General features: G+C 38.9%; 1 protein-coding gene across 1 annotated transcript in view; it reads right to left on the reverse strand.

Annotated features, from left to right (window-relative positions):
* Positions 1-19425, reverse strand: part of efnb3b (ephrin-B3b) — a 121887-nt gene that overhangs the window by 61923 nt on the left and 40539 nt on the right. Inside the window, exon 2 of the mRNA XM_015606052.3 lies at positions 9793-10088. Within this exon, the coding sequence (XP_015461538.1) occupies positions 9793-10088 (296 nt within the window). The remainder of the gene's footprint in view (positions 1-9792; positions 10089-19425) is intronic.

Consider the following 19425-nt stretch of genomic DNA (forward strand, 5'->3'; position numbering starts at 1 on the left):
GTGCTCTGGAAGTCTCTCCTCTCAGTGGCACGCTGGCACCCAAGTGCATCCTGATTGGCAGATGCAACCACACAGAAAGCGTTCTGATCCAATGAGAGCAGGACGAGCCAGATGTGCCAGTAATAAAAACAACCCAAACAAACAGAATGGCAGGAATATTAAAAAATTTCAGTTGTCTGAAATAGAATACTCTGACATGGTGTGCAAATACTGTTAATGGTTTCCTACATGGAAAATAAATCCAGAGAAAAACCCAGTTAGAATGAACTGTTTTTGTAAAGTCACAAAAAACTACGATTTATACTACAACAGCTGATTTTTTTTTTACAAAATATCATTAAAAGAGTTTAAGACTGGATTACTAAGGCAGAATAGCACGGAACAGTCAGTCACCCCTAGTAGTGACAGGAGGGACACTAACACCTCAGTGATATGTGCAACTTGTAACTTGCAACACTGTATACAACTAAAGAACAATGAAATAAAATAACAATACACATAAATAGAAATGTGGGACCTTTAAATTTGTTATAATGCCTGTTATAATACTAATTAATACTAATTAATAGTTAATTACATGTTAATAACAGCCATTTTCTTATTGCTTTGCTGCCATTCTTTGTTTTCAATGTGTTAAAGCGTCTGTATCTGTGTGTGTGTGTGTGTGTGTGTGTGTGTGTGTGTGTGTGTGTGTGTGTGTGTGTGTGTGTGTGTGTGTGTGTGTGTGTGAGAGAGAGAGTGTGTGTGTAAGTAAGAGAGTTTGTGTGTGTGTGTGTGTGTGTTTGGCTCTAGTTTCAGGCAGAAGTCAGGAACTCAAATCAGATGGTTTTAAAATGCTCAAATATTCATCAGATATAGATCTCCCTCAATCCCTAACTCCCTCCGCTCTTCAATCGTCTCTGCCTCTCTCTCTCCCTCCTTCACTATCCTCCTCCCTCTCTCCCTCCCTCTCTCACTATCCTCCTCCCTCTTTCCAACTCTCCCTCCTTTCTTATTTAACACTCACAAGTCATTTGAGAGAACACACTATAAATAAGAACATCATCTGCAGCCTAATTGGCCCAGCAAACTCAGATACACAGAAATATTTATAAATACACACAGCGCTTTTATTTTATTTGCTACAATGTAAAGTAAAAAACAAACCAAAAAAATGTTAAAAACCAAAAATATATTTTTTGAAGACCTGTAACTTTTACTGTGCAAGGGTTTGATACCACATCATTTTGGATCATTTCCATTGGCCCATTTGTCATGAGAGGCTAGCAGAATATAAAGAACAACTGACATGTTCAAATAATGTGAAAATTATATCTTATGGAGCTTATAGAGCTGTGTTCACAAGCATTTGGCAAAAAAATCAGGTTTTATGTAGTTAATTAGTTTAAAAACTTGTTGCAAAGGTTGCTAGTTGGTTGCATTGCCATTGCTATGTAGTTATTAGGTGGATGCTATGGCATTGCTATGTAGTTCCTAAGTTAATGCTATGGCATTGCTTTGTAGTAGTTACTAGGTGAATGCTATGGCATTGTTATGTAGTTATTAGGTGAATGCTATGGCATTGCTATGTGGTTACTAGGTGGTTGACAAGTCATTGCTATGTAGTTACTAGGTGGATGCTCTGCCATTGCTATGTAGATATTAGGTGAATGCTATGGCATTGCTATGTAGTTACTAGGTAGATGCTCTGCCATTGCTATGTTGGCATTGCTATGTAGTTACTAGGTAGATGCTCTGCCATTGCTATGTAGTTACTAGGTGGATGCTATGGCATTGCTAATTAGTTACTAGGTAGATGCTATGGCATTGCTATGTAGTTACTAGGTGGATGCTATGGCATTGCTATGTAGTTACTAGGTGGATGCTATGGCATTGCTATGTAGTTACTAGGTGAATGCTATGGCATTGCTATGTAGTTACTAGGTAGATGCTATGCCATTGCTATGTGGTTACTAGGTGGTTGCTATGGTTTTGCTAGGGCATCCTAGATACAGGTACAGTACTGGTACTGGAGTGGGTTCTCTCAGCTGGTGTGTGAGTTGTTCACCACTGTGGCATAATTTATAATCATTCCCATGGGGAAAACTGTACAGTGATGTTATAAAAAAATGAAGTGAATACAACTATGCTACTGGTTTTATTTCTGTGCCAAAATTGGTGGTATTAACTTGAAAAATATAACCTGTAGACATTTTTTGTATACACTTTCTGTATGAATACTATTGCTGTTATGTAAAATCTGCATATCAGCACACTATTCCAAATCAGGAGAGAAGAGTAAGAACACACACATACACACACACACACACACACACACACACACACACACACATATATATATACACACATGCTCACACAGTGAGATCATTTGAGGTAAGGAGACAGCGGGAGTGATGGTCATACACTGCTGGCTTTAGCAAAGCATCACAGCAGCAGAGGAAGATGTGCAGATGTGACTGCTGGTGTGTGGGAGATGTGCTAATCTCTGAGGTCTGTGTGTGTGCTTGTGTGTGTGTGTGTGTGTGTGTGTGCGGAAAGTTGTTCTCTGGGTTAACACGGGCTGTCTCATATGCCGCCAGATGCACCACTCATCTCTCTTCTCTCCCTCTTTTTCTCTCGCCCTCCTCCTTTCTTCCTCTCCACTCCTCTCCAGTCATCCAGTCATCCATCACCTTCTTCTCCTCCTTCAGCTCTCTTCATTTTTAATTCTCCTCTCTGACTCTCCACTCTTGAGTGACAGCTGGCCATCTGTCTCTGCCTGCCGCCACGGCAACACCACAGCAACCGCCCGGCAACAGCCCAGCGACGAGCCCAGCGACAAGCCCAGCGACGAGCCCAGCGACAAGCCCAGCGACGAGCCAGCCCAATGCAGATCCACTTCTGTCAGGTACACACGGCCTTCACGCTGACTGACAACATAATGTGTGTGTGTGTGTGTGTTCAACTGATAGAAGGACTTAAGTTCAAAGTTCTGTCACACTTACACTAACACACGTTTACAAACTGTCTCATCAATCACTCTTTCTTTCTCTTTCTCTCTCTCTCTCACATACACTATCATTTTACATTCTAATGCATTCTTCAGTACCCTGTTTAATCTCTCTCTCTCTTTCTCTTTTTCTCCCCCTTCCCATTCTCTCAATATGCCCTTCTATTCCTCTCTTTCTATTCCCCCTCTATATATTTTATTGTAGGTTCTTCTAGCTCTTTCTTCCTCTCCTACTTATCTTTCACACCCTCACTTTCTCTCTCCTTCTCTCTATGTTCCCTTCTATCTATCACAGGCCCTTCTTTCTCTCAAGGCCCCTCGTCACTCTATCATATTCTACAGTATCTCATAACTTTTAACTCATCTCCCTTTCTACTTCTTTTGATCCTCTCCTTTCTACTGCCACTGATGCATTTATATTTGTATCTTTTTTGTTATTTTTCTTACTTTCTCATCCTTATCGTTTACCTATTACTTACTAGTGAAATGTACACACATATTGTATTCTATAAAATTACAGACAACATTTCTCCCAAATTCCAAATAAAAATATTCTTATTTAGAGCATTTATTTGCAGAAAATGAAAAATAGCTTTCAGACTTTAAATAATGCAAAGAAAACAAGTTCATATTCATAAAGTTTTAAGAGTTCAGAAATCAATATTTGGTGGAATAACCCTGATTTTAATCACAGTTTTCATGCATCTTGGCATCATGTTCTCCTCCACCAGTCTTTCACACTGCTTTTGGATAACTTTATGTCACTCCTGATGCAGAAATTCAAGCAGTTCAGCTTGGTTTGATGGCTTGTGATCATCCAGCTTCCTCTTGATTATATTCCAGAGGTTTTCAATTTGTGTGTGTGTGTGTGTGAGGCAGCGAGGAAGGAAAAATCTCTGATCTATTTTACAGAAGCTCGTATAACTAGGTGCATGGTGTGTGAGAGGTCTGTAGGTGTGTATAATAGCTGGAGAGGAAGCTCAGTCAAATAAAACATCAGCCTTGAAGTTGTGTATACAAACTGCTGGCCATCAGGGAGAAGTGTGTGTGTATGTGTGTGTGTAGCTTGCAGTAAGAGACACTGCAGGATTTAAAAAGAAATGAAAGAGCAGTGTGTGTGTGTGTGTGTGTGTGTGTGTTAGGATCAGTGTGTGAGTGAATGTAACTCATGTACAGTAGTAGTGCAGTGGTGAAAGGCAGCACACAGCTGTAAGAGCTGGAGGCTCAGGGCTCTGCTAAATGATACACTTTACTACAAGGGCTGACCAACTGAACGTGACAAGGTCTCTCTCTCTCTCTCTCTCTCTCTCTTTCTCTCTCTCTCTCTCTCTTTCTCTCGCACACACAGTCTCTGTTCCAGCTCATTTAAGGCACATTGAATAAATTAACACATGCTTAAGCAGGTCAAATAAAAGCAATTTTCCCTAAGGCAAAGGTCCCCAGCATACACACACTTACAGATTTCACACACTCTCGCGCTCACACACATACATGAACACACCATGACATCATTTCATACAGGCAGTGAAGCATGTATTCTCATCTTAAATAGAACTCCTTATGGTCATGATAAAGGCTGCTGGCACACACGCACACCGCAGTCATACACCACACACACACACACACACACACACACACACACACACACACACACACACACACACACACACTCACTTGAGTGAATTATATCTTCAGTGACCCTCAAAATCCCCTTCTGTATGATCTGAATCAGACTATTTCTTTCTGCTTCTCTGCCTTGAAGATCTCTCTCTAACTCTCTCTCTATTAATCTTTCCACTTACTGTAATGTGTCTTGGCACATACGGTGCTATTCATTATTAGGCAAACTCCAATCCAAAATTGCAAGGTAACATTGCTTTGGTACAGTTTATATATTTATATTTTTAAATATCAGAGCAATCAAACAACGGGCAAATAAGTCTTTTAGCAGCAGCTAGATTTATGAAAGATTTTCACCAAAAAAAAAAAATGAAACTAAATAAAAAGTTTGATTTAGTGTGTAAATGCTGATACAAATTTAAAGAACTTAATTATTGTAATTTGTGTTATATTTATATTATATTTTAAGTGAGTTATTGTATTTTGAGTGAGGCCTGATAGTGGAGTGCCAGATGGAAGGTACTTTTTTTATCCTTTCTAACATTGTGCAGGGGTCTAAGATTCCTCATTCCACAGTGACACATGTTTACATATACAATATGTCTTAAAAGGAATTACTACCCACAGTGGACAGCTCAGTGGGTGGTAATGATCGTGACTGGCGGCTTCTGGCTAGAACTGTCAGTGCCAACAGACAAGCGACTCTAGCAGAATTCACATCCACATTCAATGCAGGAGAGCCCACAAACACATATCCCACAGTTCAATGCAACTTTGTTTTTTTTTTAGCTTTTATGAGTCATGGCAAAAGTCATGAGACATAAAACTAGCTCCAGTCTCATGATTTTGGCATTTTAGTTTACATTCGGTTAAAATACTGTATAAAACAGTGTGTTTCATCATTTAGCAGATAAAATGAGAAATTTAGATGCTCACAGACACACACTAGGTGTGTACAAATAAAGCTCTGGAAAAAATTAAGAGGCCACTCCAGTTTTTTAATCAGTTTCTCTGATTTTGCTATTTATTTATAGGTATATGTTTGTTGCTTTATTCTATAAACTACGGACAATATTTCTCCCAAATTCCAAATAAATATTATTGTCATTTAGAGCATTTATTTGCAGAAAATGAGAAATGGCTGAAATAACAAAAATAAAAGAATGCAGAGCTTTCAGACCTCAAATAATGCAAAGAAAACAAGTTAATATTCATAAAGTTTTAAGAGTCAGAAATCAATATTTGGTGGAATAACCCTGGTTTTTAATCACAGTTTTTTTCATGCATCTTGGCATGTTCTCCTCCACCAGTCTTACACACTGCTTTTGGATAACTTTATGCCACTCCTGGTGGCCTGGTTCAGTTCATCTTCCTCTTGATTATATTCCAGAGGATTAAAATTTGGTAAAATCAAAGAAACTCTTATTTTTTTCCAGAGATGTATATTGATGCATTGCCCTAAGCCAATCTGAATCTGAAGATCTTGATTTACAAAATTTGATGCTTATTTATGAATTTAAAAATAGCGTATCTTCACTGCCTTCCAACATCTGTTAAGCTGTCAAGTTAACAACCAGCCACAGGTGTTCGATGGTAGACATTTCTAGAAGGATGCCGTCCTCATGGCATATAATCAGTGAAATAGTTATAGGACACAGGTATAGCTAATGGTCAACCAATTTTTATTTTAAAAGGAACTTCTTGAACCCTATGTTTATTTTTGTGTTATAATGCAGAAACCCAAATGCAGACACTACTGTGAGAAACTATTTGATAACCTTTTGGTTTACCAAAACCTTATCTTGTGGAGTCCCCCCAGGTTCTATTTTAGGGCCCATGAAACTGGTGTTAATTATGACAAGGACACCACTAGAAAGATGCTATCTTCTGGGACTGGGTTTCCATGAGAACATCTAAGCAACAAAAATGTTTTTTTTTTTTCTAAATGGGAGAGAAAGCAGAATTGAACCCCAGTTGGCCATATAGAATGGTGCATTGTTTCTTGTATGATAGAAAGTTGTAGATTTGTTTGCCTTAATTTTGACAGTTTACTCTATTTTTGACTGCAATCAATCTGTTTTTCTTTTTTTTGCACTTTCCGTCTATTTTTTCTTATCTAATCTTACTCCCCCTCTCAGCACATCTGCTGTCTGTCTGTCTGTTTTCTTTCTTTATTTCTTTTTTTTCCTCTCTCTCTTTTTTTGACTCACCTCTCCACCTGTCCATCTCACTCTCTCAATCTCTCAGTATGTGTGTGTGTGTGTGTGTGTGTTTGTGTGAATGTGTGTGTGATAGTGTGTGTGTGTGTTTTTGACCTTGCATTTGAGACCTCATCGATCTGCTCATCCTGTCAATCGATTGGCCGGGTCTGTTGGAGCTATGATAAAGGCCCTGGTGTGGAGTGTGTGTGTGTGTGTGTGTGTGCATGTGTGGTGTGTGTTTTAGTGGCAGTGACACATCCGCCTGCACAGGCGTAATAAGTGTGGAAATGTCAAAACTTTGCTGTGTTTCTCAGCCTCTCACGTACACACACACATGCACACAAACACACAAATAAACACGCATCCACGCACACACACACACATGCATGGAAACCCTGCAGTCATGCTAACACACCTGTGGCTGAGTCACAGTTTCACTCACACTCCAGCGCTCAGCAATGGACTCATTATTTGTTTGGGTTAAATAAAAAAAGCTCAATTGGTAACTACATGTATTTATTTTTGGGTTGAACTGATAAACCGTTTTTGACAATGTATTCAAATATTTGCAGTAATACCTTAACTCTTCAATACATCGAATGGAATAGAAGTATGGAAATTGATCATCAAGTGTGGCTGGCTTGGGAATGCCCACACCTGTATACGTTTTGAGTTGTTATCTTGTGAGTGAGATTAAGTTTAGAGTACAGAGGCCTGATAGTGGAAGTTTAAACTATATACAGTTGCAAGAAAAAGTATGTAAAAGCCTTTGGGATTACTTGGATTTCTGCATGAATTGGTCATTAAATGTGTTCTGATCTTCATATACGTCACAACAATAGACAAACACCGCCTGCTTAAACTAATAATACCACACAAAAAGTTATATGTTTGCATGGCATGGTTTTATTAAACACAACATGTTAACATTCACAGTGAGGGGGAAGGGAATATAAGTTTTGTTCACAGTTCAGCCCACAGTACGTCTCTAAACCGTGCAGAGTGAGAATGGTGATATTTATATATCTATATACAGTCATATGAAAAAGTTTGGGCACCCCTATTAATCTTAATCATTTTTAGTTCTAAACATTTGGGTGTTTTAGTTGTTCAGGGGAAGGATACAAAAAGTTGTCAGTTGACAGTTCTTGTTAAGCCCAGAAGTGGCAGGCCAAGAAAGATATCAGAAAGGCAGAGAAGAAGAATGGTGAGAACAGTCAAGGACAATCCACAGACCACCTCCAAAGAGCTGCAGCATCATCTTGCTGCAGATGGTGTCACTGTGCATCGGTCAACAATACAGCGCACTTTGAGTGATGCGAAAGAAGCTATTTCTGCAAGCACGCCACAAACAGCGTCACAAAGCATTTGCATACCTCAGGCGACTCTGTTTGTGGCAATTGGCCACCTTAAATACCTTTTCTCATGATTGGATACACCTGGCGATGAAGTTCAAAGCTCAATGAGGTTATTAAACCAATTTTGTGCTTCAGTAAATCAGTAAAAAGTAGTTAGGAGTATTCAAATCAACAAAATGATAAGGGTGCCCATACTTTTGCACCGGTCAAATTTTGGTTTAATGCATATTGCAGATTTTCCGTTAGTACAATAAACCTCATTTCAATCCTGAAATATTACTGTGTCCATCAGTTATTAGATATATCAAACTGAAATGGCTGTTGCAAACACCCAAATATTTAGAACTAAAAATGATTTAGATTAATAGGGGTGCCCAAACTTTTTCATATGTCTGTATGTGCAAATTCTTGTTGAAATTCTAAACCGACCAAGTTACGGTAAACGCCACAACAAACAGAGGTGGCAAAACTGGAGGTAATCCACCCCCACTCTCAATAATCCCTCTTTCCACACTCTTTCTTTCTCTGTCTAACCTGTTTTCCCTCCCTCCCTCACTCTCTCAGCCTCCCCTTTCAGCCGGTCTCCAGCTCTCTTTTTCCTAAGTGTGAATAGATGCTACAATAACATCCGTGCCATTCGTCTGAGTTAAGCGATTTGGTTTTGAATGTGTGGGAGAAACTGCAAATGAGCACACTGTACACTGCTGGGACTGGAAATTTTCGTTTTTTAAGTGTGGAACAGACACCCCGGCATGTTTGCGTTGGCCCGTCACGGCTCCCCGCTGCTCCGCTGTGTTTTAAAAACAACCCGCAGAAACATGACCTTTAAGTAGATGGTCATTCCTGATAAAACTCACAATCAGCTAAAACCAGGTTTGAAGATCTCGACTGCACAGACGATGAGACGGAAAAAAGTGATGCTGAAACCTGAAATAGACTCAACGGAATACAGAAGGCTAAAATAACAACTCAGCAGATGAAATGAGAAGTTCAGTTCAATCTTAAGATGTTAAAAATTTCTTTAGAGCAAGAATGAATGAAATCCTCTCTATTGAAGCAGGGAGTGGGACAACAGAGCGTTGACAGATGGACTCTTTTTTTTTTTTTTTTTTTTACTGTTACTATGCTAATTTACAACCTTATGTTCTCTAGAAATGTTAGCTAGCACAGCACTAACTGTGTAAATTCTGCAGGGTAAAGTGGTGTAGACTGACATGTAAATGTAAAAGGAAAATTATGGCACTTTTTTGTTTCATTTCAAGCAAGGGTTGCTACTGTGTTTCTATCAATATACAATAAAAAACACTGCTGTCTTTATTTTTGGACGCATATTAATCTTCACTGCCAAAGTAACAGGCATAATTAGAGTTCTATTAAGCTTATGTTCTATATTAATAAAACATTTTACCAAGAACTATTAGTTAAAACAGATTTTGTGTTTTAAAATCTCAGGCTATAAAAGGTAAAAGTAAAAAGTAAAAAGAGTTGACTGACTATCTTTCACTACTATGAAAATATTTCCTCATATTTATTTTAAAAAAAAAATCTGAATTGCAAAACTAATAAAATTGTAGCAAAATATGGATTTTTTGTGATTTTAAAATGTTAGACTCCTCCCACTCACCGATAATGTAGTAGTCCTGCATGGTTTTGAACTCGTGCCCCCAAAGGTTGGGCGAGTACTCCTGGAACTTGATGGTGAAGCGCATGTCACTGTTGGGTTTATCGCAGGTCAGAAGCAGGTTGGGGGCGCCGGTAACCTCACACCTGTCTGCCTGTTCCCGTGACGACACCAGGTACAGCTTGTAGTACTCATAGTCCTCTGGAGCTCTGGGTCCAGGCGGGTCTGACGCTGGACAGATGAGATCCAGACGATCCCCGATCTGGGGGTACAGGACGTAGCCCCTATCATCATTAAACCTAAGGAGAGAGAAAGAGAGAGAGATAGAGTGTTAAATGGATTTGATCAATTTCACTAAATAAAGTTAGATTGTGAAAATAAATGCATAAAACTTCTTAACCTTCCTGTCAGGTTAAATTGTATGGAACGGCAACAATATTCTCATGTTAAATTAACCCAATTTTACAAAGTTCTGTTTCCCACATCCACATGACAACAGTGAAAACAGTGAGTTTTTAAAAACCTTCGCCTTGTAGAATATTAAAAAAAAAAAAGTGCATGGATGAGACTGAAATTCCAAAATGCTTCACAGTGACACCTTGGAAATAAAACTACAGAGATCCCAAATCTCGCGGGATTCTCATGCATATTGATAGTATATGCTCAGAGCTGCTCGAGGCACTTTTTTGGGCGACAGTGTGAGCGAGTGAGTGACGGACATGCAGGTCTTTTTTTGTGTTCAGTAGACGCTTCAGTGTTTCCTGTGGATGGGATTTGCTCTTTTTTGGCAGTGTTTAGTGTAGTTCTGCATGGCAGATGCAGAGGTTTTGTATTGAGGGCATCTAGTTCAGTATCATAGATGTATTACCTTTACAGTTTGCGTGTATGGTGGGTAAATATGACTGTAAGACCTGTTAAGATATGTTAGCAGGTCTGATTCTTTTACAAGTACAGTTATAGCTTATTTGTACTTGGTCCTAACAATATATGTTTAAAGGTAGTTAAAAATAATATATATATATATATATATATATATATATATATATATATATATATATATATATATATATATATATATTAAAAATAATATATATACAAATTCTGATCAAAATAAATGCTCTGAAAAATGGAAATCTACGGGGTGTGAGGCATGATGGAATACATGTAGGTCACAGAACTGCAGAGATCATCATATGATGCCTTGCCCTTGCCATACTCACACACACACACACACTCTCACACACTTACACATACACACGCACACATATTAGTTTTCAGAAAGCTTGTCTGTGGGCCAAGTAAAGTGCTCCAGGAACAGAGCGACATTTATCATCTGAATAAAAGCGACAGAAGCAAACCCTGCCATCCTACACACAAACATGTACATTCACTCTGTTTCACCATTCCACTATTCATCCAGCATCTATTCTTTTATTCTTTCTATTCATCCCTCACTTTTTTCAGCCTCTTATAACTCATATACAGGCAAGGTCTTGGGCAAGCATGAAAGCAACGATTCGAAAAGCTGCATTGTCTTGCAAATGTGTTTTTTTTTTTCCTTTTTTGTTTTGTTTTGTTTCCTCGTCTTATCTAAATAACTCCAATCAAAATGTTTCCAAACGCGGCAGAAGTATGCAAGACGCCTTTGAATTTCCTTTGCGTTCACCGACGACTAAACCACTCAAAGCAGCAAGGCCTAATTATCATTTCAACACATCTCGCAGGCTTTGGTGGAGGCTGCCCTGTTTACACTGATCTGAGAGCGCCTCTGAAGGCGGCTCTCGGCTGTAAAGCTTAAGACTGGAGAAGGTGGCTCTGATTGTAGGTTAGACGGAGGGGTCGTATCTTCTCTCTCACGGTTTTAACCCTGACAGAACGTATTTACATTTAAACAAATCAAAGCAGTCAGTCCTGTTCTGAAGCAGTTTCTCCATTAGCACATGAATGCCAGCCGAGGGCTAATGAAACTCCAGAGGAGACGCATGCTAACCTGAAGCTAATGGAGGAGGGCTGTGGCAGCTCTTCTGGAGTGTAAATAGAGGGGGGTTACACATGAGAAATACTGAGATCTGAGAGAGTGTGTGTGTGTTCTCCATGATTTTTCTATCATGTTTGACTAAAGAGAGTACTCTTTAATTGTTTTCTTTTTAATATATTTATTTTTTTGCATGCTCCTTGCTGTAAAGAGCTTTGGCAAATATTTGTTCTTGCACAAAAGCTTACAATTACCCACAGTAGAAGTTTCCTGATCTCTATGCATGAGGACAATTTTTATCTAACACTGAGAGCCTCACAAATTCACCGGTGACCTTGTTAGCTAGTTTTTACAGTTTTTACTTTTTATTCATTTTGTATCCAGGAGCTAATTTAAAAGACACAACAGTACTTCATTTTCAAACTTCCTCTTTCTGCAATTTTCTGTACCTTCTAGCTCAGCCTACAGGTGATTTTAAACCGCTCTTATGATGACTATTCTGAAACATACTGCACACATTGTTGCCTGGAAAAAGGGCATTTGTAGGCTCCCACTCCTCAGAAACTTCAAAAATGTCAGGTGGGTAGAAATAAACTCCTTATTCTGTAGATGCTAACATGATACACTACCATATTTGAAGTCAGAAATGTGCTTCACAATGAGCTTCAATGCAGAGCAAAATGCATCAATCCAAATGCATTCTAAACATAAAAAAAATATTTTTTCATGCTTCATAAACGGTCCATCTTTTGTGCTACTGATGCATTAATTTGATAAACTAAGTATCTGTAATTTTGTGACTTGCATACCCAATCACGGAAAGTTTGAGTCTAGAAGAAAACCATTTTTCTAAAGTAGAAGGGAATGAATGGATGAGGACTGAGAATCTTGAGAAACTTTGCATGTGTTGCTCTGTTTTCTATCACGATATGCAGAAGCACAAGACTGCCCTTATTGTTGGATGCTTATATTTTCCCAGAGCAAACATGCAAGGTCATCTGAGTGCACTTCAGTTTATTAAACCCTTGATAATAGTTAATTAGAGTGTGAATTACAATTTACTTGTGTGACTTTCTTTTCAAAAATGTAGTTTGTGAGATCAACTGTATAAAAATCTGAAAATCGTGAGGCTTTGTCAGATTTCATTCATTACATATAAAAAAATCAAGAGCAGTGAGAAATCATGTTATTAGAAGAGAAATAAATAGACACTGTTTGATCTCTGAATGCCTCTTCAGTAAGACGTTAGGAATGAAAGGAAAAGTGTCATGAATTCAATTGATTCAACATGATTCAAATGTGAATATCATTTACGTTGGAATACTGTGTGTTAAATACTAAGAAATACTGAAAATAAAAAACAAGTGATAATATGATGTAATGCTGATGGATAATTAATGTCAAAGTGATATTTATATAACTTGCAGCAGTATATCATTGTTAGGAATACAGTGGTGTGAAAATAGATAATTAAATAGATAAAAAAGTTTGGCATTGGGAAAAATTGACTGAGCAAAACTGAACAAAGAACCATCTTGTTATTATTATAAACCATCAATTGATTCATTGAGAAATCAGCAGATTATAATGACATAATTCAGATGAGCTACAGATCACATTCAGCTTTTTTAATGTTTTTTTTTTTTAAAAGGAATATTTTTGTGGTCTCTATATGGGTTTAATTTAATTTAGTGCTGTCAAAATGCAGCATTAAAGCATTCTAAACAGCACCCAGAGTTTATGCGCCAATGCACAGTGCTGGTGTCATGTCGATTTTTGCTACCTATCGATATGTGCTACTTAGCCACTCCACATTTTTCATGATAATTCATTTTACAGCTTACTGTTATTACTGTTACTGTTATTAGTAGCTTAGTTGCTCAGAGTGTTACAAAAATTTTAATTTCCCAATATTCCAAATATTAAAATATCCAATTTGCATGTTTATTCAGGCAGTTTGACCTGTAAATATACTATAATAGCATGCTGTGACAAGGTAGCACAATGTGACAGAACAAAGCACCAAACCATTATTCTTGTTTTGTCGTCAATAAATATGAGAAATTGTAGTTTTGCAATTGATTTTCTATTTGAAAATAAAATTATAAGCAGGCTATTACATTTATTCAATGGTGAAAAAAGTGGAAAAATGAATGAAAACTTGCAACAAAACGACATGTTAAATATTCTGTGTTTGGTACTCTGCCTAAAAGGTTCAATTTGTTCAGTTTCAGCCCAAAATAAAATAAATCAATAAATAAATAAATAAACATTTAAAACAGAGTGAATTACTATTGTCTGTGCATTATTAAGAGCAGGTAAAGCAGTAGTAATGCATATTTCGGAGGAAAATTGTGTGTATACAGCGAGTGTGTGTGTGTGTGTGTGTGTGTGTGTGTGTGTGTGTGTGTGTGTGTGTGTGTGTGTGTGTGTGTGTGTGCAGTATGACAGTTTCCTGTACCTCTCACACAGGTCACAGTTTATCAGTGCGCTCTGGCTGTTAACAGCATGCACTATCGGCACACTATACAGTTATACTTTTTTCTGCAAACACATTTAACACATATATTTAGGCCTACAATTTAAAATACATAATTAAAAGACTCAAATCTTTTTAAATGCACACATCATCCAACGGCAGTACCTGACCATGCCAGCATCAGTTCATAATAAACAGGTACAAAGGTTTTTTTTTCCCTTTTCCTGTGATTTACATATACCTTTATGGATACACAAAATATCTCTTTCTCCAAATATGTCAACATCCCATTATTGCAGATAGAACAATATCTAGCTAACTGTTTGGCTCTACACACACAAACACACACACACACACAGTTATGTAAATTTGCCCAACACCTCACACCTTACATGAATCAACAGGCCTTCATGGTCAAACTATTGCCCAGCTTAAAAAAAACAAAAAAAAAACGAATTCTCCAGGTGCAGATGCACTACGGATCTGCACGTAGACGGACCCGCATACAAAACACAACTAATACACACACACATACACACACACTTTAACACCTTTTGCGCATGGTAGTATTTCCTGTTCACTATAATTTTGCTTGTTATCTGACCGAGGGAGGCCCTGTCACAGTCTACTTGTGCTGGAGAATGGATAAGCAAACATCCTGCCTCTGTAGACTATACTGAAGAACGACAGAAAGAAAGAAAGAAAGAAAGAGAGAAAGAAAGAAAGAAAGAAAGAAAGAAAGAAAGAAAGAAAGAAAGAGGGGCAGCAGGGGTGAAAGAGAGCAGCCATGGTGACAAAAGGATCAAGGGAGCAAAAGATGGAGAGATAGAGAGTGAAGGATGGGTGAAGGTGGAGTGACTTGGAACCACAGGGAAGTTTGAGAAGGATGAAAGAAAACAGGGTCGAAGTGGACAAAAGTATTGAGACCCCTGCTCATTTGTTAATTCAACATAACAGGAATGTTAAGGTCAGGTGGTGAATATTATTTCACTTCCCAAAATCCCACTAAAAGTACTGAATGCAGCACCATCATTCCAGAGAACTGTTCCACTTCTCCACAGCTCAATGAAGAGGGGACTTTACCCCTCTAGCTGATGCCTGGCATAAGTGGCATGGTGAGGACAAAAGTAGTAAGGACAAAAAATAAGGAGAGTAACAGAGACAGAGGGACAGAGAGACAGAGGAAGAGAGAGACAGAGGGAAAGAGACAGAGGTAAAGAGAGACAGAGAGAAAGAGACAGAGGGAAAGAGAGACAGAGAGGAAAGAGACAGAGGGAAAGAGACAGAGGTAAAGAGAGACAGAGAGAAAGAGACAGAGGGAAAGAGAGACAGAGAGGAAAGAGACAGAGGGAAACAGACAGAGGTAAAGAGAGATAAAGGGAAAGATACAGTGGGAGAGAGAGAGATAGAGGGGAAAAGAGACAGAGGTAAAGAGAAACAGAAGTAAAGAGAAACCGAGGAAGAGAGAAACAGAGGGGAAGAGAGACAGAGGTGAAGAGAGACAGAGGTAAAGAGAAACACAGGGAAAGAGAACGCAGAAGTAGAGCGAGACAAAGGGAAGGAGATACAGAGGTAAAAAGAGACAGAGGGAAAAAGAAACACAGAAGTAGAGAGAGACAAAGGGAAAGAGAGACAGAGGGAAAAAGAGACAGAAGCAAAGAGATACAGAGGAAGAGAGAGACAGAGGGAAAGAGAGACACAGGGAAAGAGAGACAGAGAGAAAGAGAGACCGAGGGAAAAAGAGACAAAAGTAAAGAGAAACAGAAGGAAAGAGAAACAGAGAAAAAGAGTGAGGGAAAGAGAGACAGATAAATAGAGACAGCAGTCAAGAGAAACAGAGGGAAAGAGAGACAGGGAAAGAGAGACAGAGGTAAAGAGAGACAGAGGTAAAGAGAGAGAGAAAGACAGAGGTAAGGAGAGACAGAGGTAAAGAGAAACAGAGGGAAAGAGAGACAGAAGTGATGTGAGACAGAGGGTGAGAGAGGTAGATGAGGGCAGGCTGTACTGTTGACACAGTCATGCTGGTCTGATCTAAAGCTCTGCAGCTTCCCACTAACATGCCTTCTCTTATCTCCCCATTCACACCTCCCTCTCTCTCTTTCTTCCCCGCTCTCTCTTTCTCTCCTTCTCTCTCACACCCTTTTAGCCTTTCACAAATTTGCATCAAGAAAGATAGACACGTTGCAACTTTCGCGCCCCATCTCTCTCACTCACAGGGACGTGCTGATCTGACTTTCTCTCCTGATATGAATTCTGATATCTGATCTATTGTCTGATTGCAGTATAAATTCTGTAGTGCTGAAGTTACTGTAAAGGCATAAATACACAGCGATCAGAAACTGACTCTTTTAAAAGTGTTTCTGTTATGTACTCCATACATCTCCATAAAAAAAGAAGAAAAAACATTGTGTAAATGCACACAATGAGCTTGTACACTTCCTGTAGAGCAAAACTGGCAATTAAACCTTTTATATACATGTATCTGCAAAAAAGTGAATGAAAAAAATGCTATTCTACAATAGTTCCAAAAACTTCTGAACTTTCACTGGAAGCTATTGTATGGAAAATATTTCAAGTTTTTCAAGTTTTTCGGGCAATAATTCAATATCAACACCTTTTGCCGTTAATTTCCAGTCACTGTCACTGACTGATGTCCATTATAAGGCTTGTTACATGTATTGTTAGCAACATACATCCATTACAACTGTATGATATGAATTTGTGGCTGTTTTTCTGTGGTCTGTGGATTTTATCTATCATATCATCTATAAATTCAACTAAACTAATATATACTGTGATCAAATTTTGGCCATATCTTCAAAGGTTCTGGCACAAAGTGAACACATAGCTGTTTTTTTATTATGTGAGGAGATTAAAAAACAGGGAGACACAAGGTTTTGTTAGGACAGTGATAATATGCACTGAGTTTGAGTTTGAGGCCGGAATACTAAATATAGTGTGGCAGACTGCCAGTTAGCTGTGTTGTCTCACACATAGTGAATGGCTGTTCAGTTACTTCCGATTGGTTTAACTGATCTACAGGGGGTTCACAAGCTCTGATATTGAGTTTAATTTTCTCACTAACATCAATTTTTTTTTTTAATGAAATGTGGCACATGTTCACAAAACATTGAGATTTACAAAGAAAAATTCAGACAGATTCTCTTTTTTCTTTTTTTTTTCTTTTTTACTTATTTGGAGTTTGTTTTATTTAAGATACAGTGCAATCCATCATTATACGACTATTATTGGCTTTGAAAAATCTGCTATTTACAACTTTCTGTTAGGATTTTTCCCAAAACCATTTTTCAGAAAATTCAAAAGAAAGATGTTGGTCATTGAGGCTCATTGTTCTAGAAAGTTTTCTATGCATTTATGCAAAAGGGTGCGGAAAGTGGATGAGATGGATTGATGGATGGATAGATAGATACTTTATTTATCCCGAAGGAAATTTAGGCATCCAGCAGCAACAACACAATACAATAAGTAACATATTAAACATAAATTAAAACAGAAGAATAGAAAATATATAGGCTATAAAAACTTGTTATACAAGGTAAAGATCTATCAGTATGAGCTTTATGTGATCTGTTTAATACCATTGTATCGTTGTATCGAGATCATTGTATCGCTATTACTATCCCCTCACTCACTCGTGGATGGATGCTGTGAGGTTGTAACGGCCCTCTCTGCATGCTCTCTTCAGCCTTTTTGAACACAGAGTTTGAAAACTTGCAGAAAGCTCTCCAACGTGTAATTACGGCAATTTCGAGCACAGGAACACATTAGCCCCCAATGACTGAACAACTGTCAAGCAACAATTTCTAATGAGCCCGTTCAAGGTTAAGCAAGCGCTCTGCGAATAATTAGAGAACATCCAGAGAGCGCTGTGATGGCGGCTGTGATGTGAGAACGCGAGCGCGTCCGATCACAGAGACAAAAGGGACGCGAGAGCAAAGAGAGAGACGCAGCGATCGAGGAGCAACGGCCGAGGCGAAGCCCTAAAGGAGTGTGTATCCAAAATAAGGCCTTTTCAGAAGAAGCCTATAATAATAAAAACCAACTGGGTTTGTGTGTGCATGCGCTTTTCCCCCTCGTCTGAAAATCCCAGCAAATCTAATAGGACGCACAAAGCCGCCACTCAGGCCTCAAAGCAAAGATTAAAGCGAAATTATTACTTAGCCGTCCTTCTGTTTACAATAATTACACACAGGATAATGCATGTCTTCAATCCAATCCCTTCATCATAAACATTCTGCTACTCTCTTTCTCTTTCTATCTCTCTCTATCTTTCTTTTCACCCTGCATCCCTCTCTCACCCCCCCACCACCACCAACCCCTCCACCTTCACTCACTCTCTCTCTCTCTCTCTCTCTCTTACTGCAACAATGGTGGTATTCATTCGGCCACACTTTGAAACATGGATTGGGGGATGGAGGGGCCAGAGGTGACAGAGGAGTGTGTGTGTGTGTGTACACGTACATGTGTGTGTGTGTGTGTGTGTGTGTGTGTGTGCCCGGCTCTTTTATGAGGGCAGAAACATCATTTTGTCAAACTCGACCGACGCCCTTCCACGACCCTGACAGCTCCAGAAAAGAACCAAGTGTTAGTTTCACCATGTCCTCCCCTCCTCCACCGCTGACCCTGATCCCTCTTTCTGTCTCTCCCTCCTTCATTACACTTCCAACCCTCACCTCCCACCCCACCCGCCTTCATCTCTCTCTCATTTTCTCTCTCTCTCTCTCTTTCGCTGCTCTTGCATTTCAAAGATTCCACACGGGCAACTCGAGCCGGGCCCAGAGACGAGCCCGCCGCACAGGTGCGTGGAGGTGGGCCTCCGAGAGCGCGTACGAGACAGAACCAGACGAGGAGAGGTTCAAACTAATTACAGCACTACTGTGACATTCCTCCCCCCAAAAAACACGAGTTATTGATAGCTCCATTAACCCTTCAGGGTCTTACGTTATTAATAAAGTTCTGTGGCACTGTTTATATCAGCACTGTCAAGCTCAAATTCATATCTCCATTTCTGTCGTTTTTCACTTTTTGACATCATTTAAATTGTACTATTGAACTTTACATTGTGTCAATGCTGTCGATTACGCTTTGCTTAGAAAGGGAGGTTCATTAACATGAATGAGTTAATGAATTAGTTATGTATTATCATTTTTTTAAATATACT

The sequence above is a fragment of the Astyanax mexicanus genome, chromosome 8 (genome assembly GCF_023375975.1).
Source record: "Astyanax mexicanus isolate ESR-SI-001 chromosome 8, AstMex3_surface, whole genome shotgun sequence".
Classification (NCBI taxonomy): domain Eukaryota; kingdom Metazoa; phylum Chordata; class Actinopteri; order Characiformes; family Acestrorhamphidae; genus Astyanax; species Astyanax mexicanus.